The 26304-nt window shown below is 41.0% G+C and overlaps 1 protein-coding gene across 1 annotated transcript in view; it reads right to left on the bottom strand.

Moving 5' to 3' along the window:
* brinp2 (bone morphogenetic protein/retinoic acid inducible neural-specific 2) overlaps positions 1-26304 on the bottom strand; it is a 239961-nt gene that overhangs the window by 85085 nt on the left and 128572 nt on the right. Inside the window, exons 3-4 of the mRNA XM_069685311.1 lie at positions 8324-8514; positions 2896-3077 (exon numbers count right to left, since the gene is read on the bottom strand). Of these exons, the coding sequence (XP_069541412.1) occupies positions 2896-3077; positions 8324-8514 (373 nt within the window). The remainder of the gene's footprint in view (positions 1-2895; positions 3078-8323; positions 8515-26304) is intronic.

Genomic DNA, 26304 nt, shown 5'->3' with positions numbered 1-26304 from the left:
GAGAAACAAGCAGAAATGGTGACTTTGCAGAGTAGCATCTGGAGGTTTATTTTCTTCTATTTTTCACAAAAAAATATAAACAAACCAAATCAGGAGCAGCAGTGCTTGATTTTCAAACAGCATTTTCATTTGGAGAGAGCACTTTCAGCTGCCTGCAGGAGCCTTTTTCTTTTTCTTATTTTTATTATATGTCTTATTTGTATAGGGACATAAATATAGCACGGACCAATATAAAAAACACAGCATTTAGATTGCTATTCCTGTCCCTAAATGAGTTAGAATAAACAAGAGTAAACAAAAACTGCAAAACACACAATATATGATACAGCAGAGTTCCCAAGAAACGTAATGAAAAGATTTAGATCTACTGATCCCTAAAACCAATTCAACTTGAGTTTAAAATGATCTTTGTCATGACCCACTTTAAGCCTGTGTGTAAGTTGAACTGAGCCTGTATGTAAGTTGAACTTAGGACTGATTGTTGAAGATGCTGTTTGTGACCAAGAGGTTGCAAATTAATATGAACAGATCATTGATCGCTTCAAACTAAATTTAGCTCCCCAAAGTCTGTTTGCAATTTTGCTCGCCATTTTCAAACGTCCCTCTGACTTTAAGACTGCAGAGGTTTGCCTGGTGGTTTGTAATGGCTTATCTCTAAGTAAACTAGGACATGAACGCCCTCATCCAGGTCTACACTCCGTCGCGCCCACTACGCTCTGCCAATGAAAGGCGCCTGGTACTCCCATCACAACAGGGCCCTAAGTCGCTAACTAGACTCTTCTCCTCAGTCGTCCCCTGGTGGTGGAACGAGCTACCAAACTCCCTTCGGTCCGCAGAGTCCCTTTGACCTTTAAGAAGAAGCTAAAGACCCAGCTCTTTATGAACACCTCTGACCTTAATGATATTGATGCTATTGATGATGACGACATCGAGGATGTAGTTTATGCTGACTAGGATTTTCATGATAATGACTATACTGATCTTGTTGATGTTGCTGATGATGAGAAAAAATACACGCCCTACACACTGCCTGTTGGCACCAGTGTCCGATCGCTTGAAGCTGTTTGTTGGCACTTACTGACTTCGTCCCATCGTTGCTTGTGTTGTATTAACTCTCAGATGGACGTCGCTTTGGACAAAAGCGTCTGCTAAATGAAATTGTAACATTGTATATACAGTCATTACACAGAAGCGTATCAAACAGACTTCAGCTCAGAATGTATTCATATGTAGGAGATAATGTGTTTCTGCGTCCTTACGTCGTGGCTCTAATGAGATGCAACATTAGCCTGCTTCAGTGCGCATGACAACTCAACAAAAAGAAAAACCTTTGTAGGGTTGTGAAGATTTCATGACATTTGTACAGAGAAGCTGTGAAAAATGATGGAAAATCTGTGTGGTGAAACGTTGGCGTGGACTATAGGGATATATTCATGTTAGACTGAACTCTTAGCAACCTGTTCATAAATATGTTGATAAGCTGTGAGTGTGCAGAGGTTATCTGTGTTGCCTTTTCTTTCTTCACTGCAGCAAACTTTGTCTCCATGCTCAGATTCCCTGCAGCTTAAATCTTAGGAAAATGTTGTGCAACAAACTTTAGTTTGAGTCATTAAAATTCAATTTCTTGTTCTCACACTAATCAAACTTTTCAGTCTAGGTAAAAGCAATTTGCGCTGAGTCCAGGAGGGCTTTGTGTTCTCTGTTTCTCATATATACGACTATTCAAGGCTTTGTGGGGGGAGAAAAACATTTCCAAGCAATCAAGTGCTCCACGGTCGCTTTCAAAGTGTCTCTTGGCAACAGGAACGGTCAGTCTTACCTCTGAATGCCGTGCGTGTGCCTCGTGCATCATGCCGTGCGCCAATGAACCGCCGTATGTAAGGTGCACACAAAGTTGACACTTAGCAATTACTCATTTTAGTTACATTTGCTGTTTAAGTTGAAGCTTGAAAGCACAGTCCGCCCACCCACACACCTGCTGTCATCGCATGAAAGCCAACAGATCTGTTCCCATTTTATAAATGCATCGCTTGGTTATGCTTTGCTTTCACTTGTCAAGGGGGAGAAATAAAAGGATTTAAACAAGGTAAAGCCAGGCGGAGGAGGTAATAGGATTTATTTTTCAGCGTTCTTTGAGTACATTTCCCAACTCCTCTTTGCAATCAACCACGAAAAAAGCTGCTAAAAACCTGATGGAGGGTTTTTGAGACAAGTGACAATCAACCAACTGAAGGTGAGTCAAGTGTGCAGGTAAATAAAAAGTAGTAAAGAACAAGCTTCTGCGCGGTAAAAAGCCACTTTAACTACAGTCAGAGCTACTTAAACTAAATCAAACAGCTTTTTAGTGAAGTGATGGTAATTGCTGTGTGTTTAAAGTAGTACACAAACACATGGGAAAGCAAACACCAGTGTGTAACCCAGTCCAGATGGCTTACAGTAGAGTACAGTATGCATAAATAGACTTCTCCCTCTGGGACTTTAGAGGAACTTGACATTTGCCATGCTTTAGTGCCTCTGTGGGCCACAGTACATACACTGTGCTTCTAATGCAGCCTGCCATTTTTAAAATACGACCTTGCAAGCTCTCTCGTCTTTTGGCGAGCCTTTGAGGAATGATGCACCTTGAAAATAATCTTTTAAAAAGATTGTTTGTGCGCATACCTTTAGAGCAAGCGGGACTATTTGTTATAGGTGCAGGACGGAGTAATACATCCCAAAGGTACAGCTTTATAGGAGCGTTAATGTGTGCGTGTCTGCCCTGATGGGTGGTTGTTTGTGGCTCTGGAGAACTGCAAACACAGGTCTACATAAAGCAAAGAAACATGTGCATTTGCATGGCTGCTATGTTGAATAGAGATCAGGAAACGTGCTTCACTAGCTGCATGTGTAAAGTACCTTGATAGCAGAAGTGGCGATCTGGAGGTGGTGCAGTCGCCTTAGGGTGCTTTCTCGATCTGTGAAGTAGGAAGCGGCCAGCTGATGGAGCAGCTCCAGAGACACCACCGAGCTGTTGCTGTTACCCTCCGACTTCTTATTCAGCCTCTGCTTGTCCAGGAAAATAGTCAAAGACTCCTCGCCTGTGGATGAAGAAAAGAAGTCAGTATTATTTCAGTCCTGTTCTACATGACTGATTTACAGGGAACTGAAAAAAGGACTACAATTCTTTTTGAATCTGATTGCATAAAGTATTGAATCTTCTCCTTTATGTAGACACAAAGGCAGCGTTACACAGGGGTCACTTCTATTATGAAATTCCATCATGTCAGAGCAACACGGTGATGTTATCGGAGGAATTCTGCTTCTGTGATGACATTTGTTTGGCAGGTCTTCACTGTCTCGCTGTGGTTGTCTGGTGCTCTGATGCAGACAGAAAGTATTTCCTTTTGCTTCCTGTCATCAAACAATTATGTCATAAAAACGATGAACACTGAAGTCCCATCAAAAAAACAACCAGCTGTATGTTGCCGTGTCATCTGATGGTAGGCTATTTTATATCACACTTGTCACTTTGTTCTTATGCTGGTGTATTTAAATAATATGGATCTATAAGAGCAAAGAGTCTTTCTTTCAGTCTGTCTTCTGTTCTCCAACCTCCCACCAACTAAATTATCCAATATACGGTGTTGAATTGGTAAGTGTCAAAGCAGCATTTGGAAGTGGAGAGCTACACATTAAATTACTAATCTGGAATAATGTATTCATGTAAATAAATGTCTGTTAAGTCTCTGTCTATCACCGAATGAGGCAACACAATGGTGATTGAGCCTATGGCCCACTGATCAAAGCCTTTGCATTTGCAGTATTACAGACTGGGTGTCTGTGGCGACTTTCACAGCCCAGTTAGTGACGCGTTCTCCATCATCCAGCAATGGTTGGTCTGCCAGAGAGGGTAGGTGGAGCTAAGCGGCTGCTCTCTGCAAGTGTTGCGAGTAAGCAGTAATCTACTATGGCTGAACAAACAAAGAAAAGATGGATGACTACATAAGTGAAAATCCAAAGAAAAAGAAACAAACTCGACGAGCCAACCGTGGACGTCACACATGCGACACTTTCTGGATATCTGGGAAGTGTGCTCCTGCAGTTACTGTTTATCGCCATAGGTGCCGAGTTAGTATTTCAAGCTAATTGTTGAAGAGATAGCACTTTATAATTTGACTAATATAAGCCACATATAGATGCAAGCTAATGCTAATGAAGTATTGCGAATGTCAGCTCCCCATAGAGCAACTTTCACATTAACATTTTTAAGACATCAAAAAAAAATGTCAGTGTAAACAGGAACTCAATATTCATAGAAACTTTTAAATGTCAGGCATGCTAACGTTAGCTTTAAGTCCTAGCTACCGCATCAGCAAGATGTAGAATGTTGCACTATTCTGTATCAGTTAGCCAACACGTAGTTAGCTTAAAGTTTGAGAGTCAAATCCTAAAACACAGTCATGGAGGAGGTAGGCTTTTGTTGAGGAGTATTTTTTGATTGACCCACACTATATGTTGAGGAAATCTGCCTCTCTCACAACGTGTTTTGCTAAGCATATATTTAGCCTAAATCAGACAGAACTTCAGGTCTCAAACAAAGAACTCCATGATTACAGGATATTATTATCAAAGTATGAGCCAAGAAACTTAAGATGTTGAGTCATAAAGAAAACTTATATTATAATATAATATAACTAATATATACTAATATTTCAAATAAGGCGGTTTACAAACAAAGTTTAGCCTTCTTCTACAGCATTAGTTACAAGTTGTGACATTTTTGTAGACTTAAGACTTCCAACAGCAGACATATAATGTTGTGTCGGGGTAACAATATTAAATCAGTATAGTCAGGAAATGTACTTCAGTCAAGATGACTTCACCGACAGCACTGAGTATTTACTCATGACAGAAGCAGACTTTTAAAGTGCTGCTCTTTGTTGAAAACTGCACTTTAACTTTATTTTTTTCATGATGAAGCGGCTGCCTGAATCTGGTCCAAACCTTCAGCCACAACAGATCAATACAGACAAATTACTGTAGGACACTAGACTATTAGACATATTAAGGGGGGACCTTTTGGAAGGCTTGCGCTGCTCATAATAATTAAAAGAGCACATTTCACAGATGAGAGGAACAGGGGCCACCTGAGGATGGAGGGTTGTTGTAGCGACTTTGGTGCTCCTACTTCCAGCAGCTGTCTCGGTACAGAATCTCCTCCTAGATTCATCAATCAATAGTGGGCTGTCAAAACTTTCCTGACTGAAAATTACTTTTCAAACATTTGCAGTGGATGAGGTTATTGTTAACGAGACTATTTTTATCTTTTTATTACAGGAAAATGAAGGGGTAACACTAATGCCCCGCTTTGCCACAGGCCTGTGTCTGTGGCATGCACACCACTTTTCATGAACAATCCCACATTGAATTTTACAAAGGCAAAATCTGTCACTATATATAAATATATACAGTACTGTGCAAAAGTGTTGAAAAAATGCTGGAAACTAAAATGCCAAATATTGATTTGATTTAGATTTCTCTTCTGGTCATTCACTGAATTTTGTTAATTGATGAAAATAAACTATTAATACTTCCATTTTTGAAAGCATTCTTAGTTTACAGCATGTTTTCACACCTGCCTAAAACTTTTGCACACTACTGCATATATATAAACTATATATAAATATATTTAAACTATCCAGAAAAACTCTGTAAATCATATCCCTCCACTGGCTCCCAGTCGCCGCTCACATCAAATTCAAACCCTGCTGCTCGCTTACAAAACAGCAACAAAAACGGCTCCTGCCTTCCTGAACGCCCTCATCCAGGTCTACACTCCCTCCCGCCCACTGCACTCTGCCAATGAAAGGCGCCTGGTACTCCCATCACAACAGGGCCCAGAGTCTCTAACTAGACTCTTCTCCTCAGGAGTCCCCCGGTGGTGGAACGAGCTACCAAACTCCATTCGTCCCTTTCCACACACCCAGCTCTTTCATGAACACCTCCACACATAATGATGCTATTGATGATGATGATATTGACGGCATTGTTTTTGATGTTGTTAAATTTAAAAAGAAGAAAAGAAAAATAAATCTACTTCTATCCACCCTGTGCATTGCCTGTCGGAAGTGTTGGCAGACTGGGCTTCTTTTGATTACCTTGGGCTGTGGAAAACAGCGTTGGGCTGGTCGATGAATTTTGGGCTGCTTTGGGTTTTTGAACACCAAACAAGCTGTGATTTTACGGTCAGATTTCGTGGTTTCCACTCACTCATTGTTGTCCCATTTGATTGACATGAGTTGTATTCAATCCTATGAATAAAGGAGGACCTATTTCCTTTGACATCATTATCATGGACAATGTTAAATTTGAAATCAGAAATATCAATTTAAGTCACATTTTATCATGAATCAATGCCTAAATAAGGCCTTATGATGCATTTAATGTCATATTCATTGATGTATATTTTTTATTTATTATGTTTTTATGGGCAGTTTCATTCCTCCATAATCCTACAGTTTTTAAATAGGTTGGATTTTAATGTCACATTTCATGGCGGTATATCACTTTATTGTGGTTTCGCCACGCCACCAGACGCCACCAAGACGCCAGTTTGGGTATTTGGTTGTCTGACTGCACTCTTTGTGGGTTGCGAAAGCATATTTATCTAACATTTTATCTTTGGTTATTTGATGCAGATGAAGCTTTGTATGCTTATGATCTGCTTTTACGTATGCAATGGTTTTACGGTTTTACACAGGTTTCTAGCGAGGTTTATGAGTTGGGCTGGTTTTGGGTTGTAATTGGGCTGGAAACTGTCAGTCTGATCTGGCAACACTGCCTGTCGGTGCCTTTGTCTGATCGCACTTAAAGCTGTTTGTTGGCACTTACTGACTTCCCCTCCTGTCTTGATCCTTGCTTGTGCCGCATTAACTCTCAGATTTACGCCACTTTCGACAAAAGCATCTGCTACTTGAAATTGTAACATTGTAAACTCCTGATCATCTGTTATAAAAGGCCTAATGTATGGGCTAACAAACGAGTGACCTCGAATAACCAATGAAAAAAGCAAACCCTGTAAGTATAACCTATTAATACAAAGTATGACCGGCCATTAAGACATTTAATTTCCTTCAACACAGCTAACATTTGTACAAAAACATACTTCAGAGCACAATTTAAAGCTGTCTGGGGAGACAGCTATTAAAGGAAAGACAAAGAGATGAAAACAGTAGAACAAAAGAGAAACAGAGTGTGGATGTGCGCACTCGCTCAGCCTCGCTCTAATCAGCATGCAGAAGGGCTCAGCCTATTTAGTTGAGGATGTTAATTACATATAGACTCTAACTATCAGTCTGCCGCCGAATTCATCTCTGCTCTGTCTCCCACGCTAATGCTCCAGTGTATACATCCAGTGATAAGTGGAGCCGAAAGTAACACGCAGACACAGTGGAAGCAAACATCACTTAAATATCAGAGGGGCTGTTGTGAGACAGGAAACAGACTCTGTCTTCTGAACAGTGCTTGAATGGGAGGTAGCTGTGTCCTGTTTGGAAGATTTATGGGCAGCGTCAGTTTCAAATGATAGTGTTTTGTCATAATTTAAAGTCCATTATATCTCTTAGAAGTCAGAAAATATCCCTTATTCGCTGTGTACTGCAGGGTGTGCAGATCTGAGATCCTCAGCCTTCTAAATCTCCCTGACTCTGATGAACAGTTGCTTCGATGCTGAGGTTTTTTATACTCACTATCAATTTTCTAACGCTCCCTTTTTTAAAAAAAAACTTCTTATATATCTGTGCTGTTATGATATGACCAGGATCAGCAGTGTATCAATATCATGAGGTCATCGCACCAAACATAACGCCGGCCCCGGTCTCGTTTTGCGAGGCGCACGCGATCGATACTGCTGGCGATTCTGTTTTGTGAGTTACTTCTCCCCCCGGAGATTGAGGTTAAAAAGAAATCCAATAAGAAGACATATATATGCTGAGAAATGGGTCAATTTAATCCCCTTTCTGCTTTGTAAGGCTCTTGCTGCTGCATGTAAAGTTCATCAGAGGGAAGATGAGTGGAAAATTACTGAGGAAAACAACCTCAGCTGAAGGCAGCAGGTGCAAGGTGTGGTATCGCTGCTATCGCTGCCTTTCACTTACACAGAAAGAACCAGCAGCTTCACAGAGCCTACACTTCTGCAGTGCTTCTAACATAAGCTTTAACCCAGTGTATTTCATTATGAAATCCTCTGAGACCTAAAACGAGCAGCTAATCTATTTTTAGCGAGCCCCGACACTTCCTAACCCGAGAATAAAAGGCGAGTGTGTCACCTGCAGTCCTCTCTTACCTCCCAGGGTAGCAGAAACCAGGAAGTGGGTCCCGTACTTCTTGATGAGGTTTTCGTTGATTTGCTGCAGGGTCGGCCGTCGCCCCAGTAACCGCAGGTTGCGTAGGAACTCTGGCGCTAAGGGCAGCGGAGCTTTGAGGAAATCTCTCTTCTCTGTTGCCAAGCTGTTCACCTTCCAGTGGCTGAACTCCCTGAAAATCATGAATACATTAAAAAGGTGAATACACACTTCAGCTCTGGTTTATGGGAGAGGAGAGCACAAGATTCCATGTAACATTCACACATGAAAGTGGCTGCTGAGAGGCTTCAGTGAGCAGGGTTAAAAAGGAGGTTATAGCTGCTACATGTACATCAAGTAATAAATAAAATCAGCGGGTCAAATAAAGACACTTAAATACACTTTGTGCTACACATCACATGTCTGATCGTAATCTCTACACACACAGATATCTGCCTGGGGCTGACAGACAGTGGTGCAGTGGTTAGCCATGTGTCGTCTCAAAGCTAAAAGGTTCCTGGTTTGAATCCTGGTTCGGACAAAGTGGACCTTTCTGTGTGGAGTATGCATGTTCTCCCCGTGCATGCGTGGGTTCCCTCCCACAGTCCAAACACATGCTCGTTAGGTTCATTGCTGACTCTAAACTGCCCGTAGTTGAGAGCGTGAAAGGTCGTCTGTCTCTGTGTGTCAGCCCTGTGATTGACTGCCGATCAGTCCAGGGTGTACCCCGCCTCTCGCCCAACGACAGCTGTTGAGATAATGATACATGAGTGATGAGAATCTGGTTTCCTTAAGCTTTCTGGTTTACGCCTTACTGTTATCCAATCACAATCTCAGTCTCAGTGGGCATTGGTTGTGTGCAGGAAAAATCCAGTCTAGCTTTTTATTCTTTTTTACAAACGGTTATCTGTTTGCAGATAACAATTCTGTCATTGATGTAGTTACCAAGTCCATTGTTGCATCTTGACTGGACAGAATAACAGTGTCTGTCAATAGCAGACGGACTTTGACGAGATTTTTCATTTGGCCTTTCACTCCTTCAGCCGTCAAAGAAAAGTCTCAAAGCCTTGGCTCTGTTTGAGCCATGAATCCCTTTTTCTCGTGTTAGAAAGCAATTTAAAAGTATTTTTCAAATCAAATCAAACCAAGTCACATATGGATGCAAGTCCAGGAAAGGCTACCTGTAACCAGTCTTGTTTATCACATTTATTTCAATGATTAGCAAAAACTACTGTGGTGCTGATTTATTGAAGTTAAACTATTGACGTTACAGAGCACTGTACGCCAAAACAACACAGAAACAGTTTCTTTCCCCAGGCTGTCACTCTGATGAACAGCTAACTCCAGCCACAGTGTCAGGGACAATAAATGTGTAATAACCTAATCAAGTGTACATGTGAGTTATACAACATCAACTGTGCATGAGAAATACCATGTCATTGATTAATTCACCCTCTTATCATGTGTATTATCAGTACATCAAAGGACAATCTACATTCTCTGTAAATACTGTAAATACTACAACAAAATGTATGAATAATTTGTCAAATACATTTGTACCCATAGGTCTGTATAAAGTTGTTTAAGATATAGTTTTTTGTGTCTGTGTTGTCTATCCTGTCCTTGTTTTTAAGTTTAGTATGTCTGTTTAGTAAGCGTGTCTGTACCAGCAATATGGTCATTTGGAGCTAGAGTCTGCGCAGTAGAGATCGGCGGGTGGCGCCGGCACCGTAGCCACTTCCGCTAACCAAAACACACATTTAACTTACAGAAAACACAGCAAGGATCCCGCACGCCGGCGTGTTTAACAGCAGAACAGCTTCTCTGTGTTGGTCTGAGGTTAACGTTCACAGGTATGGAAACTTCAATGACTGTAGTGATTGTTTTAGTTACGTCTCCTCTCGCCGTTCGTCCTCCACTCTGCTAATCCGGAACTGATTGGCTGCAGGAGCCATATTTGTCAACAGAGCTGTCAATCATCCTTTGACAGCATCAAATAACACTTGAAAAATTTACGATTGGACATAAATCAGCACGATTGATGAAAAATGTATTTGGCGTGTATTTAGATTTTATAGTTTGACTCATGTCCCATCTGTTAACATGGAGGAGGCGGGCTCTATGACCTATACTGCAGCCAGTCAGCAGGGGGCGCTCGCAATGTTTAAGCTTCACTGTTAGGGAGCTGTCATGTCGTCCATCTATATATACAGCCTTTGGTCTGTGCTGTGGTATGTGCCCACATACTTGGCCAATCAAGCTGATTCTGATCATGAGCCGTTGTCTATCGGAGTTGAATATGACACTCAAATTAGAATTGAGTGCTGGCGGATGCTTGTGATATAATTATCAATATTTATATTTATATCTGTCACTGTCATGAAACATGATCATCAAACTGCTGCAATAGACTCATGTTTAAGCTTTTTAAAGTTGCACTGAACAATATTACATATGAAGAAAGGACACTTGAACATTCTGCAGGTCGGCCACAAGAGGTCATTTATAATAAATAAATACATTTTATCAACAGATTGTTTCATGTATGTGGATGGATTATATGTAAGGATATTAGGGTCCACCTGCACATTTTTATGTTTATGAAACCACAATATATTTAGAGAAACTTGGTTTATGTCTGTGTTGATCAGATTTGTCTGTTATATTTTTACTTTTCTAATTGGGTCACGTCATTCTAAAGTTTGGGAATGGCTGAAAAAGTGTTTGGGACTATTTTAGTCGCAGGTTGAGTTCGCTTCCATATAGTTTTGGCAGCAACATAGTTTATGTTTTTGACAACATCTTCAGAGCCCACATTCATGCTAAGAGAGGAACTTGTCACCCAGTGCAACAGACTGTGCAACATTGATATGTTTTTAATATTTGTTGACAAGAATGGAAAAATAAGATACATCAGGCTTCGGATACACACACCACTTGTTTGTATCCGCCAGCCCTGTCCCGCCTTTTCCTCTGAGGAGCGTCTGTGACCTGACTGTTCCCGGTCACTGTGGAGCTGAGTGACATTTAAATTACTGGACTTGTAGTGCGCCCTGTTCCCCCAGCTGTCCGGACAAATGCCGGGGAGTCGCAAAGACTTTATTTCAGTGCCTCTCCTCAACCGAACACAGTGACAGGGAGAAAAGGCACGTCTGGAAAATTCATCCATTTCAAGTAGCTGATAATCATTTCATTTCTTCCGTCCTGCCGCAGCGGAACCCCGAGGTATGTGAAGATTATGCAAATGGCAGAAGAAAAGTACAGATCCACCTCATCTGCATACATTTACTGGCAAAACAAGAGGCGCTGAATATTAGCACATTATGTATGCATTCTCTCTCTCAACAAAATACTAGCTGTGACACACAATTTCCCATTAGGACTCTCCCTCATACACACACACCCTCTGAGGAACATACACAGAGGGAGGTACATATACTGTATCACTGTCTGAGAGGCCCACTGCCGGCTCTTACACTGCCCTTCTGCGGTCAATAGTTTACTATTACCGACTACATGATACTGTAATTATGCTGTTGACAGCATTGTGAATACAGTCGATACATACAATCGGCCAATTATAATACACAACAAATATGCACAGGGTCATTCAGATGGTACCACAGTGAAGACAGCAATAGGCTGTAATTAGTTTGTAGTTGCTGCGTTGCATATTAGTCTTCAAAGGGAGCTCAGTTTGTAACCGTTTAGAATAAACCATGACAAAGCTCTCCTCTGAAGGAATGGCCCCCTGGAGCATACGGTCAAACTCGTGCTTCATTAGGAGGTTCATTCCAACATAATGCACCAATTAATGTCTGTAGCCTGGCCACAGTCGCAGAGCAATTTGTACAAGCTATCATTAACTCAGGCCACAATGAATGCAGGGCAACTGAGAGAAACAGAGTGTCAGGGCACAGCGTGGAGCGGCGAGTAGGATGTGTGGAAAAAATACAAAAAGCAACCTTTGCTTCCTCTCTCTGTCCGCGTCTCTGTTTGTAGCCACTAGCTCATTCGTATCATCTCGCACACCGTCTATTCAAATGGAAAAGTGTTGAACACAACCAGTTCCAGAAGGAGTACACACATATAGTTTTCCTTTACACGTTAAAATAAACATCCTGCTTTAAAAATGTTAATTAAATAAAAGTACAGAAATATTACCGGTTAAAGTATATTGTGTTAAATTATAGTGCGGCGGCACATTTGTCAGGGCAATAACTATTTACCCAAGGCACTAAGCAAAACTGGAATTTTAACCTAGATTAAAATACTTAGGGAAAGCACACTTTTGTAGTACATATAATTTGGAATGGATATATGCTACTGAAATATTTTGCATTTCATTTCAAAAAACTAAAATTTGAAACAAAAAGGCTGACACCATGCAGAGCAGACCTGTCCGTCCATCTAAATGGCCATTTTTTCAATGTATTAACAGATTATATAGTGACAGTGTTACGGCTGTATGTGCTTCCTCTTCTGTTCGTCCCTTCTCCCCTTCTGTTCTCAACTCTGCAGGTGAACCTAATTGCAACGTGGTGCACCTGGCCTTGGATCAGCAGCACTGACACCAAGAGAGGCTTCTGGAGTGGGGACTGCTGTCAGACTGGGATTCTGTGTTGTGTTGTGTTCTAGTTGCTTTTTACTTCAGCTAATGATTCGGTTGTTAGTATTGTCTTAAATAAATCCCTTGGTTTTGACTTTTTTCAGGTGTTTCCTGTGAGTTTATTGGGTCAATTGCGGATAGTTGTTAACCCACAGGGCCGCCTTAGGGTGGGGCGTAACAGACAGAATAAATTAATATAAAGCCCTTAAGTTGAGCTGAAACGGCATTTCGAGAGTATCTAGCTTCCGTATCTTGACATATTTCCGAGTGAAACAGGACGTGCAGGCAGGACACATCATTAGAGGGATTTGATTTGATCGTTGAGAAGTGGGCGTAGACAGACGTTCTCCACAGCGCAGTAGCTAGCTAACTGACCGAGCGTTCTTGGTGCTCTGCGGCTAAATGTTGCAGATTGATTGGTTGAAATTGTTTGGTGCAAACTTACGTAAGCATGCATGTATTTTTTTTTGGCCTATATTGTCAAATAGATGCACAATATTATCTGGGATGTGATCTAAAAGGATTAAAATTACATTTTTCATTTCACCTCGACTTTAACTCCCGCTAACACCAAGCTTTTTTGCTTAGTGGGAAAGGCTACAAACACTACATTCAGCATTCAGACCCGGGTCAAATCATAAAACCCACGTCGACACGCTAATCTCCTGCCCCTTTCTCTGTCGGTAACTTCTGCGACTCCTCGTCATCCCAGCTACAAATTCAGCCCGTCTCTGTCCGAGCAGCGCTCGAACATCGTTCCAAATTTGTCGCCACTGAGTTTGATAAATAGACTGAATAATAATTTGATAAATAGACTGAATAATAGATACGATAAAGACCTAACCACCGTAACACCTTCACTGTTTACTAACCCTAACGCAGCAGAAGAGAGGCCGATAGGAGTATACTTCACTGGCAATGGGAAAAGAGACAATTGGCAACTATAAGCGGGTCATCCCGGGTCTGAAAAACCATGTAACATAACGTATTTAACACTGGAAAAGTTGGCCCTGCGAGCCTGAACAGGATAAGCGGTATAGATAATGGGATGGATGGACTGAAAAAGTCGACATATATGGCCTTTAAAACGAACATATACTTCGTGATCCAACCCTGATGCTCCTTTTTTAGTCACCTTTCAGTGTCTCATCATTAAGTGCTTCAACATAATGTAGTCATCTTGAAGGTGGCGCTGAGGACAAAGATCAGTATGATATGAATAACTTCTGAACACCCACTCCTTACATTATTTCTGTGATGTTTTTCAGAGACACCTTCTGTAGCTACACTTTAATGCTCTTTCCTCCTGCCTGCATGTACAATATAGCCTTTTATTACTCTCACTCCAAGATGCTCTTTCTATGTCGGAAGATTAGTCGGTTCATCATTTCTTACTTTTCACTGGATGAGCACCGTGCTCTGTGTTCTCACTACTTTATCCTTCAGCCCTGATTCATGCTGACTGCTGCGAGTATACTGTATACCTGCTTGCTTTTCAAACAGCAGGAACGTTCTTACAATTCAATGCAAGGGCTTTGCAACAAATACCTCCTTTGTGAAGCTTATGTGGTGCATTTGTCAAAGGGAAGGGAAGGGAAGTTGTGCAACACATTTAGGCCTATACAAGTTAATCCAGGGATTATTGCACTTTTATCGTATTGAGATTAATTTCAAAAAAGGGGTCGTGAATCTCCACATATGAGAGGAAGAAGTAGTCTGACTTTTGGTCCCTTGTATAGTCTAAATAATAATAATAATACATTTTATTTATATAGCGCTTTGAAAGGTACTCAAAGGCACTTTACATAAAAGAAAGAACCGAAGCAACAACAGCAAATACATTAAATACATTAAGAACATATTTAAACAGGTGGGTTTTGAGTGCCGTTTAAAAGGAAGGAAGAGAGGGAGAGGTTCTGAGGTGTTGGGGGAGAGAGTTCCAGAGGGAGGGGGCAGCAGTGGAAAAGGCTCTGTCCCCCCAGGTCCGGTATCTGGTTTCGGGTGAGAGGGGTGAGGAGGTTGGCATCAGTCGATCTCAGGTTGCGGGTGGGGGTGTATTGGAGAAGGAGGTCGGTGAGGTAGGAGGGGGCAAGATTGTGAAGGGCCTTGTAGGTGATTAGTAGGATTTTGAATTGTATACGAAATTTGATGGGAAGCCAGTGGAGGTGTTGTAGGACAGGGGTGATGTGGTCTGTGGTGCGACAGTGGGTGAGCAGACGGGCGGCAGAGTTTTGGATGTCCTGGAGTTTATTAAGGCTTGTGGAGGAATTGTCTAAAAACACCTCCCGTTATGCAGCTCGATAATATCTCTTGCAAAAACCCTAAATGCTAAATTCAAAACCCAAACACTGATTGATATCCTCAAACCTCAGAAACCCACCACTTCCTCTCGTCAGACAGAGACTACTTACATCCCCAGTGGTGTTAGCAGGAACACCATTTATAGCAACATGAAGCTAAGAATGGAAATCTTTAAGATAAACATGGGACATTTCCTTTAAAGCTATAAACCCTTTTTATCCTGACAGCACAACCTTCAGGAGCAGGATGACATCTGTGGAGACGACAGTTAATGTAAATGCCATCCAGAAGAAGACTTCTGTTACTGCGTAGTGAGTAACAAACGGTGCATAGATGCATCTCCTGCAACACTTGATGTGCTCTTTTAAATGTTTTAGACGTACTGTTGGCTTGCGTTGTCGTCAATGGACGATTTCTCCTTTTAAAAAGCGTCTTACTTCAGCACATTGAGTTATGAAATGGCACATTATTCTCACTAACTGCCCTACTTCTCGTCTAGAAATTAGTGGCCAAAAGTCAAAGTCACCCAGTGACAGGTCTAATTTGGTTTCTACAAAAACACCAATCGAGCAGCATGAGAAATCAGACCAAAAAAAAGCACATGAAAGCATCCTGAGAGGACATTTATTGGCTTTAACAACTTTAAATGAAACAAAATGGCCAAAGTCATTTCAACTACGGTGCTTAGACCAAATTTAGCTATTCCAATTCCTGCAGCACTAACATGACGAATATCCCAAAGCAAAGGTCAATCTCATTTGAATGCAGCAAACTATAACAATTAGTCTGCAGCTATCACATGCATCAGCAGGCATTAGTTTTAGCTTAGTATTTAGTCCAGCGAGTCACAGGATGGCGGCCAGCAGTTGCACGCTGATTAACTGAAGCTGATTTAGACTGATGTGTTTTCTGAGCCGCTCCACAGTGACTGAGCACGGCGAAGGAGGGCTGACGGCGACGGGCCGAAAAAGCAAAGAAGAGCAGGGCATCATTTACTTTCCTCCTCGCTTCGCTCTCTAAGAGTTAACGGAGAGACTGGTGGCTGACTATTTGGCTAATGATGATAGATGGTGTTAATTAAAAGGTTTTAGCACAGCACTGATTGCACCTGCAGCTCGGGCACTTGGTTTCGCTGAAGCAGAGGGTATTTTTTCCTCTAAAAAGAGATAAAAAAAAGAAAGTAAAAGTCTGCCTATGCAGAATTTTCCCTTGGATGTTTCTTTTGGCAGCATGTAATAAGATAACACCTGGATGTTATTAGCTGTCAGAAAAAGAGAGAGCAAAGGAAGGCTCTCGGGGTGGATGTATTTGCCAAACACTTCACATCATCTCAGCAGGAGGGAGAGAGAATCCTCTTATCTCGCTATGGAGGAGTGAATGAAAATGTTTTACTGGATGTTTTGATCTCAACTTGTGCCAAAAAATGTTTGTTTCATCAAAGTTTTCTCATGTTCAAAACGAAGAACTTAATTTAATTCATCACTCATACTCGTAGACTCGTATGAACACACGCTTAAGGCGAATTCTGCGTCATCAAACGCAAAAGAAACACGAGTGAAGTTGGGAAAGTTCCTGGCATAATAATACTGTTTTTGTTTGATCTGTTAATCACACTCATGCTGTATTGTTCTCATTATGTGGCAACACAATTTAACAACAAGCCAACTCCAATAGTTGGTTAGGTGTGCCTTTAAATAAGATGCCTTTGATGATGCATTTATGAATCAAGAGTGAAATTGTAGAAAAACAAAATTATCAACAGTTCAATTGTGAAATGAAAAGGTCGCAATGGCTTACTGCATCATACTACATACATTTTAAACAACCAAAAATGTCTTTATTTGGACTATACATTTCTATTCAATAATAATAATGCACTTGCACTTTACATAAACCTAGTTCTCACAACAGCGTATATTCTGTTCTATACAACAGTTAGTTCTGACCAAGTAATCTGATTGGACAAGAGGCATTCCACGAATGGCGACACAGAGAACATCAGTGGGACTTTTCACTCTGTGTATCCCTCCGCCTCAGCCAGATGTTCTGAATACTGTTAATTAGCATTACAGCAGACCGTGTATGTTTACATTGATCAGGCTGGTACCTCTGAATCACACAGCAGACTCTTATTGCACTGGCTGCTTTATAAATGAAAACAAACAAGATAAAAAAGAGCTGATCTGTGGTGACCTGTAGAGAATGTTTGGGTTGCTTGGCAACAACAGTCCCGTTTCAGTTCAGTTGTGGAACTAGTTCAGTTGGTGGAGCAAAAGCCTGTTGTTGATTGACACTGTTTACTGCTATTTGCCGCTTGTTTAACTGTTGTATAAATTGTGATTATCTGCGGCCTTGTGCCTACAACCTCATCACAGCCATGATGATATTCAGTACATCACTCCCTCTCATGTGATATTGCTTAATTAGCTAGTGTAGCCTCACACACATTACATCTCAGCAACAACAACATTTGTGCAACAAAGTTCACAAAGCTCACAAATATCAACACATATTATTAGACTATGTGTGCAACACGACATAGAATCTTACCGATGATGCTTTAACAAGCTTAAATGAAAGGATGGCAACAGATGATAGCCTGCTCCTCGGTCTGCATTAGGAGAAAATGGCTGCCTTCGTGTAAACTACTTCCTGTTTAGAGTAACTTCTTGCTCTAACAAAACCACCACTAGGAGGTGTTCAAGCACTTCTTAACAGACTAAAAAGCTTGAGGCAGGACACATGCTTCATAAACTATTTTCATACAACAGTCCACATGTCCTGTCCTGATTTTAGGAACACTAAAGGGCAAACTGAACACACAAGTGAGATTTCCCCTTTTTCTTATGTAACTTACAGATGTCTGACTATTAACACACAAAGCAACATGAGCATTCATTTACAGTCCTGTTTCTGTCCACCTGTAAAGTTAAAGGCCTGCAGCTACTCTTTTTGACCTGTTTTTGGTCTCTACCATTTCATGAGTGAGTTATCGGTCTTTTTGTCTCTTCCGCTAAACGCTACACTGCTTTAGCTCTTTAAGGGCTTCAAATGATAATCCTCTGTGGTTCATAATCAAACCACATTGTTTTAAAGGGCCAGTAAGCCTATGTACAACCTCAGTTATATCATGCTATTATGGGGAGCTAATGCCATTGTGGTAGGAAATAAATGCAATTTTGCTCTGTGCCTTTGGAGGACGCTATTTGCTTCCCCAATGGGCCCTGGAAAACCTCCGCCAGACTACATAAAACACGGCATCTGGCGGAGGCCAGGGAGCTCGCTAAACTACACTTCCTCAATCTAGGACGCCGCCTCTGATGTCGTTCGTTTCTCGCTGGGCCGTTCCTTTCTGGGAGGGGCGCAATGCATGCTGGGCATTTTAGGAATGTAGAATGGGCGAAACCACGAGCTGTTTGTACAACTTACTCCACAGCTATGGCGCCAATTTCAAATATTATTGCTGCTATCGATTACAGAGAACACCAGCTTTGACTGACGGTGGCTTTTTCCAGGGGAGAATTGCCCCCTTTTAAAAATTGAATGAATAAAATCCTTATCCTGTGTGGCTGTTGATACTTTTATTTACAGCCCCCCTCTGTTCCTTTTGCATCAAAGATTAAATAGATTTTTCAGACTCATCCTGAAGTCAGAGTTTCATACATAAATTGATCAACTGGGGTTTGGGACGCCTAGGTAGCCCTGCCTAGGTGTTTTTCCTGGGTAGCTAAGTGGTGAGTGTTTGGATGGTATTGTTTGGCTCTAATTTATTTATTGGTCCCTCATCCGCCACCTCCTGATGTAACAACAGGGTTGAACGAGTTTTGAATGGAGGCTTTCGGTTCTGCCCTCGATACCGTGAACCCTTTTTTAGATTAAGTAATCATGTTGGCCTATCTGGAACACTTTGTGTGTCTACAGTCTACACTCCTCCAAACCCTATGAGGGAACCTGTGAGGTACCCCAAGGATCAATTTTAGGACCATTGGTTTTTTCTTTGTACATGCAATCCGTGGGCCTCTCTTTCCACAGACACTCAGCTGTACTCTAATGTCTCTTGACTCAATTTCTAACTGTATTTTACATAAAACAGACTGGATGTCACATTTTTTTATAATTAAACCAAGATAAAACAGAAGAATTGATCACTTGGTCTGTGGCCCAGAGGCCTCGAACTAAATAAACCAGGACTAAACTCAAACCAATCTAGGATGCATTTTTGATTCCCATTTTAATTTCAAGGCTCACGCAAGAAAAAAATATAATTTTATCACATGAAGAAAATCTCCAAAGTGAAGCCGTTTCACTTTCCGAGCAACAAAGAGATGCATGCCTGTCTCTCTAGCAGGCGAGACTTTTGTAACTTCTTCCTTTGTAGTCTACAGAAAAAGATAATATATAAAATGTATTCAAAATTCTGAATAAGACCAAAAGTAGAGCACACATTGGGCACTTTTTAAAGTCTTTGCACTAGTTTCCTGTTATTTTTTGTATTCTTTTGAGACGTTTTCTTACTTTGTTTCTGAGTTAAAATCATCGATTGAGCAGTCCTCTACAGCTGCATATTATGGTGTGTTCACTTGGCCAACTTTGCCCCGCATATTTTCATTTCACTTTGTAAATTACGCATTCTGAATGATAATCATTTCACTGTGACACACAACAGATGGTTTTGCTTTATTACGCATCCATACAACCATGGAAAGAGCATTCATACAAGTCAGGATCAAGGTGGCAACAGAGAAGCCATTAAACTATCTTCCAGCAACTTCCTTCTCATCTCAAAACTCCCCCAGGCTACCGAAGACTTCTCGGTTTTTAAATTGCAGTTATTTTGATCATTGTTTAGTTTAGGAGACCTAACTTATCTGAGATCAGTAGAAAAGTTGTTAAGACAGAGAGATCTGTAACAAAATTGGGAGACAAAGACAGAGAGAGAAAGAAGTTGAAAGACAAGAGAGAACAGCAGGTTCACTTCAGCGTGTGCACTTCTGAACTCTACCTCTGAGTTCATCACAAACCTTTTTTTTCCCGAGCTGTGAGTCATGATGAGAGGTTTGTGGTGTTCAAAGTGAACAGAGCTGAAACTTTATAATGAGCCGTTTCACCTGCATCAGGTACAGTCTCGCCAATTAATAAGAGGTGACCCACATACTATTTTGGACTGTTTTTAAAGTCGCAGGTTGGTGGAGTGCACCACCCCCCATTTTCTCCATGAAATCAGAGCTTCACCGCGCAAAAAGCAATCCTCCATGGAAATGAGCCTCCCATGAGAGGGAGGGTGGATTTGTTCTTACCAATAAAGTCAAAGTGTTTTATTATGCTCAGGGGAGCCGGTTCCTGCAGCTGACAGGATACACTAAATAAAATAATTATGAAGTTAATAGGACACAAGTGCAGGTAATTAAAGCTGAGTAACAAACTGATACAAAAGCCTGCTAGGTTTTATTCTCTCATTTTATCTGAGCGTTTTTTCCCCAACTGAAACCCACAACCTGTGTTGTTCGCTCCTGGTTTCATTTCCAAAAGTATTCACTACTTTGTCTTACCATTTAATTTCAGTGTAGCTGCTCGCTGATTAAGACTTTGCAGCTGTAGGTACTTGATGTTCACTGTGCTGGATTACACAACTGACATGAGTTTCAAGTGTATGCTAATTGATTTACATGCCGTACTAAAAAACAATGAAAAGCATTCGCTGCCTGGAAGGGTAGAGGAAATAATTAAAAAACTGCATAGCATATCCAAAAACACTCAGCAAAGTTTAATTTGTCATTAAAGAGCTAAAACCTATAAACACAACCAGTAAAGAGCTTTAACTGAGAGACACTGCGGAGGCTCTGCTGCCATGGAAAGTGTTCTTTATTGGTTAACGGGGGACCGGTTTGTCCTGGTGGGGGACCTACGTTCTTAAACCCTCGCCTCTTCTTACAGCTACGTTTTAGCAGGTTATAATCATTTTGTTTCCCAAAGCAACAGCTAAATTCACAAGCAAATTGATCTCAATAAAAAGCCAGATGGATGGCATTTGGTGATCCTGTTATAATTTATTTGTGCATGAATGTTGGATGTGATGAGTCACAGTGTACAGGGACACACGGCCATGAAGAGTCACCCTGCTGGGACATGGAGAAGGTCTGCCATTTGCTGCTCAAATGCAGTTTATAGGAAACACAACCATTCGTGTGTTGATGGTTTCACAACTTTCTCTGTTGGTGTTAAACTAAGCACTTCTTTGGTGGTAGAGTGCATGGCCTATTTGGCTATACTTCACATCTATCACATCCGATTACACATGAACACTGCTTGGTACCTTACTGGTCATGTTCTGAAGCACAGGGCCATTGACCAAGCTGTCCTATATGATGAGTTTCGGTGTGAGCACGAGCTCTTTTTAAAATTTGATGTTGCTAAATCTTTCAAAGAATCTGATAACACCGCAGAGCAGAAGCCCCTTATGGCTGGGATTTTCGATAAACAGTAATTGCAGGAGCACACTTCCCAGATATCCAGACAGTGTTGCATGTGTGACGTCCACGGTTGGCTCCGGTTGTAACTCTTGATTTTCCTCGCTGACGGTCGCTTTCCTTTTCAGACTGTTTGACTTCATCTGAGCGTCAAATTTGTTTCTCTTTCTTTGGATTTTCACTTATTTTTGAAGTTGTATCTGTTGTCATCCATCTTTTCTTTGTTTGTTCAGCCATAGTAGATTACTGTTTACTCACAACACTTGCAGAGACCGGAAAAGCAGCCGCTTAGCTCCGCCTACCCTCTCTGGCAGACCAACCACTGCTGGGTGATGGAAAACGCGTCACTAACTGGGCACCGCTTGTGATTTTTTCCGCAAAAGTCGCCACAGACACCCAGTCTGTAATACTGCAAATGCAAAGGCTTTCATCAGTGGGCCACAGGCTCAGTCACCATTGTGTTGCCTCATTCGGCGAGAGATAGTGACTTTTACAGACATGTATTTACATGAAAATCTTCAAGATTATATAATTATAGATTATATATAAGTTGTAGGAGTTGGTTTAAGTGCCGAAATGTGAAATGAAATGTGAATTTGGTGATGAAAACATTTGGAATCTTACCATTAGAACAGACGTACCCATTACTTTGAGGAGGGTTTCATCCATCAGTCAGTCTGGAGCTCACATATTTGTGAAAATGGTCCCTGAACCTCTTTGTTGCCACATCACATTTGTCAAACTGTCTTGTCAAACATTCAACCAAAGCTTATTATTCCCAAATGGTCTAAATAAATGACGCTCTGCTGCTCTGTCTCACGTCTCAGCTCAAGAGCTGAATGAGAAAGTCCTTTCTCTTGTCCTGGGATCTGAGTTCATTAAAACTCCCTTCTGTCTTGTGGGAGCCCACTAGAAATAGACCCTCCACCCAGCCTGCAGGGTGGAAGCCAGTGCATGATTTTTAATGATGTCTGAGTTCCTCCCACCAGAGTCATTATACATCTCCTGAAAGGAATTAAACTGGGAGCTGACTGCAAGGGACCCAAAGAGGTGGTCACATCCAGGCAGCTAATGGGAGCCGGGACACACGGGGAAAGCTCAGGATTATTTGTAGGCAAAGTTATACATCACTGCAACAGATTTATGACCTACTGAATAATATTTTAACGTAAAGTTTGTTGTCTAACTTTTAAGTATGCAGCAGTCCTGGTTTGGAGTTTACAGTATGGAGGGGAAGTCAAACCAATTTAATATGTGGAAATGCTAAATGTGCACGCTGTGTCCTAAATCTGTAGCAGACATCACCTGCCTACTTACGAGGCTGGCGTATCTAGGTTGAGTGTCTCTGTCAGCTATTTTTAAAATTCGTCATGCTTCAGCTGAATCTCGTTGGCTTATAAGACACCACACTTTATTTAATATAGCCAACGACACTGCTGAGATGTGACATGATTGCAGCATATTGGAGAAGCCAAATTTAGTTCTTTAGGTGCAATATATATGGTGCCTGAACATTTAATGATAAGGTTATATCTGTGCATTTAAGAAGAACATTTTTTTCAACTATAAATATCTGACAGATACAGTTATTTATTTGGTTAGCATTTAAACTGTGTGCAATGTTACAATGGAAAATAAACCATCCAACAACAACGAAGTTCAAATCAGCTCCACAAGGACCTGCTGCAACATTCAAAGCTGTATTATAGACACTTGTATTATTCTTTTTGGAGGTCTGTGATTGTAATTGAAGATAATTTGGCACTGATTAAGGATTATTAGTGACGATTCAATTATTAGACTTGCAATTACTTGATTCCAATAACTGCTAAAATTGCACAACTTAGAGATTTTCCAACGTGCAACAATGACTTTACAGGCAAACATTCAACTCAGAACAAATTATGTTCCTCGCTCTCATAGCGGCTGTAAATGATATGTTGCATGTAAAACGATGTGACGCTGTGAATCCACCAATAAATAATATCTATATCAGCAGCCGGCGTTCCCTTTATGAAGTTTTATACTGAGTTTGAATGCATCGTTTAGCTGTCCACACTTTTACTGTTTTGTTTCACACTTTCTTCTCCCTAAGCAACATTTTAGGAAGCAGCTGTTTCTCAGTGAAAAGCTCTGATAAACCCACTGTGCCCTCCCTGCTCAGCACGAAACACACACTGTTAGAGACTAACTGGTGAATATAGTGGCACATTTAGCAGCTAAAATGCAGCACCTTTTGCTCAGTAGTTGGTAGAGATCAATGACTGTGAGCTCTCAATCAATCTGTTTACAGCATCAAATAAACCATGTTTATTTGGCGTGCATTTTTTAGTTGATTTTATAGTTTGATTCATGTCCCATCTGTTAACATGGAGGAGGCGGGCTTTATGACCTATACTGCAGCTAGTCAGCAGGGGGCGATAGAAGTGTTTGGCTTCACTTTTAGGGAGCTGTCATGTCGGCCATCTTTTTATACAGTCTGTATGGTAGAGACAAAAAAAACAAAGCTAAAACAGAGTCAATAATGAACTTACATACACCCGGTTCAAAGAAAGTAATGTTGCTCTGTTGCTGCTGCCCAGCTTTAGTCAGATTAATCTGTTCTGCTAAAAGGTCCACAGAGTTCATTTGTTGTTCTTCAATTCATTTTTAACAATTTATTTCCCTAAGTCCCTCAGTGAAACATTTTAAGAGCCGTCCAAGGACTGCACCACAGAGAAGTATTTCTTGGAATATATTTTTAATAAAGTTTTCATCCTTTGAAAGTATATGAAAGACCTTTTGAGAATAGAATACAATGCACTTCTATTGTGTTTCCAGCACACAATGGAGATAAAACACAATATAGATTATAAAATACATATCATTCTCAGAATCAATATATGACCCAAGGCAAATGGATATCCAGAACGTTCATATATTCTTTCTCCTTGAAAAGTTTCATTTAAAGATAAGTACGGCAACAATAGTGGAAGACTCTTATAACAGCTGAGAAGCTTTCATTCCTGACACACCGTGCATGCTAAACATGGTATTGACTCAATAGCATCAAGCCTATGCCAGTGTTCCTTTCTGAGCACTTTGCAGAGGAGGACTTAAAAAACACAAAGTTAACCCCGAGGATTCGTGACGTGCTCTGGATCTTTTCGCCAACCTACCTGCCTTCCTGTGTTAGACTCATTCTGCAGGAATCACAGCGCCGAACGCCTCACTTTCCCTGTTCACTTTCTCTCAGCTATTTTAAAGGCCGTGTTGTAGCCAGTCTCCGTGTTTGTGTGTTTGAGTGTTTGAGTCCTATTTCCGAAAAAGTAGGTTTTGGATTTTTTAATATTTGTATCTACTCCTCTCGTCCCCAAAGGGAGATGAGATGCATCACTTCAGCTTCAGATAACCCTCTCTGCATTAAAATGAACTCACTTCATATGAGAATACTTCATTTTGATTGTTTCTCAGGCCGCGTAATTGTTCTGAAAGAAAGTAAGATTAAATATCGTGGGTGTCTTTGACATAAAAAAGTGCCCTGCTGATGTTAATGTGTTGAGATACGCTCCGTCTGTCTTTGTAAGATACTTCTGCGACTTTCCAGTATTACTTTTCTGAAAAGGCAGAGCTATACGGGCAGCTGCATTATTCATAACTCCTACTGCAAGAAGGAAATTACTTATTGATGTGCACAGGTATCCCCAAATCACACGGTGAGAAAGTTTCTAAAGTTCTTAAAGGTGTGCTGATAGAATTTATGCTATACAGTGTGGTTATATAGAACTCAGACACATGTATGTCCACATGCGCATCTTTACTTAAAAGTATTTAAAGTTTCCTTTCCCATGTGTGCCAATCGTACAACAACAGCATTAAGAATGCACCGCTTAAATACTCACCGTTACATATTTGACAAGCAGCACTCAGCTTTGTCTTTCCCCCCTCATTGTTGTCTCAAACTGCTTTATACTGAAGTGTCTGCAGAAAGGCTGCAAAGCAAACCTTCTGTGTCTGTATCGGTTTATTTCAAAAGATTATTTATATTCAGACTTACATGTGTGTGGAAAGGACTCACTCATCCATACTGCTTTATTGTCTGTGTTCAGGTGTCTTCTGCCACCTATTCTCATCAGGCATGCTGCATGCGCGTAGGTTAAACTGCTCTCAATACATAACACCTAACACTCTAATTTTTAGCTCCAGCTCTAGGCCTTAGACTTTTTGTTTTTAGAATCACAAAGGTTTCAACTTCTCATGTTGTCTTTTGTAGCGGAAGCTATTTTGTTTTAAAATAAGCCAAAGGAAGACGCTTAATTTGTTTCAGAAACACGGATGAAAGACCCTCTGAATGAGAGATTGTATTGAGTGGCACAAACTGGTGGAACAGAGGCGAGAGAGGAAGAATGAATGTTTAAAAACAACTTGGCAGGGCTGGCCCATGGCATAGGCAGTATAGGAAAATGCTAAAGGCACATCCATCCATAGGATCCATCCCCCTCCCCCCGCTCGTTAGAGAAGGGGCGACTTATCTGATCTACGCCACTTGACCAGCCATGACCCGAGCTTATAGCTATCTACTCATTTCATCAACATGTCAAGAAGACCTAAACTCTCTGGTGCCCAG

This window comes from Semicossyphus pulcher, unplaced genomic scaffold (assembly GCF_022749685.1).
Source record: "Semicossyphus pulcher isolate SPU_LCO1_2020_fin unplaced genomic scaffold, fSemPul1.0.p SCAF_7, whole genome shotgun sequence".
In the NCBI taxonomy this organism is placed as follows: Eukaryota; Metazoa; Chordata; class Actinopteri; order Labriformes; family Labridae; genus Semicossyphus; species Semicossyphus pulcher.
Note: the sequence above shows the minus strand (reverse complement) of the source record. Positions and strands in the feature narration are given on the sequence as shown.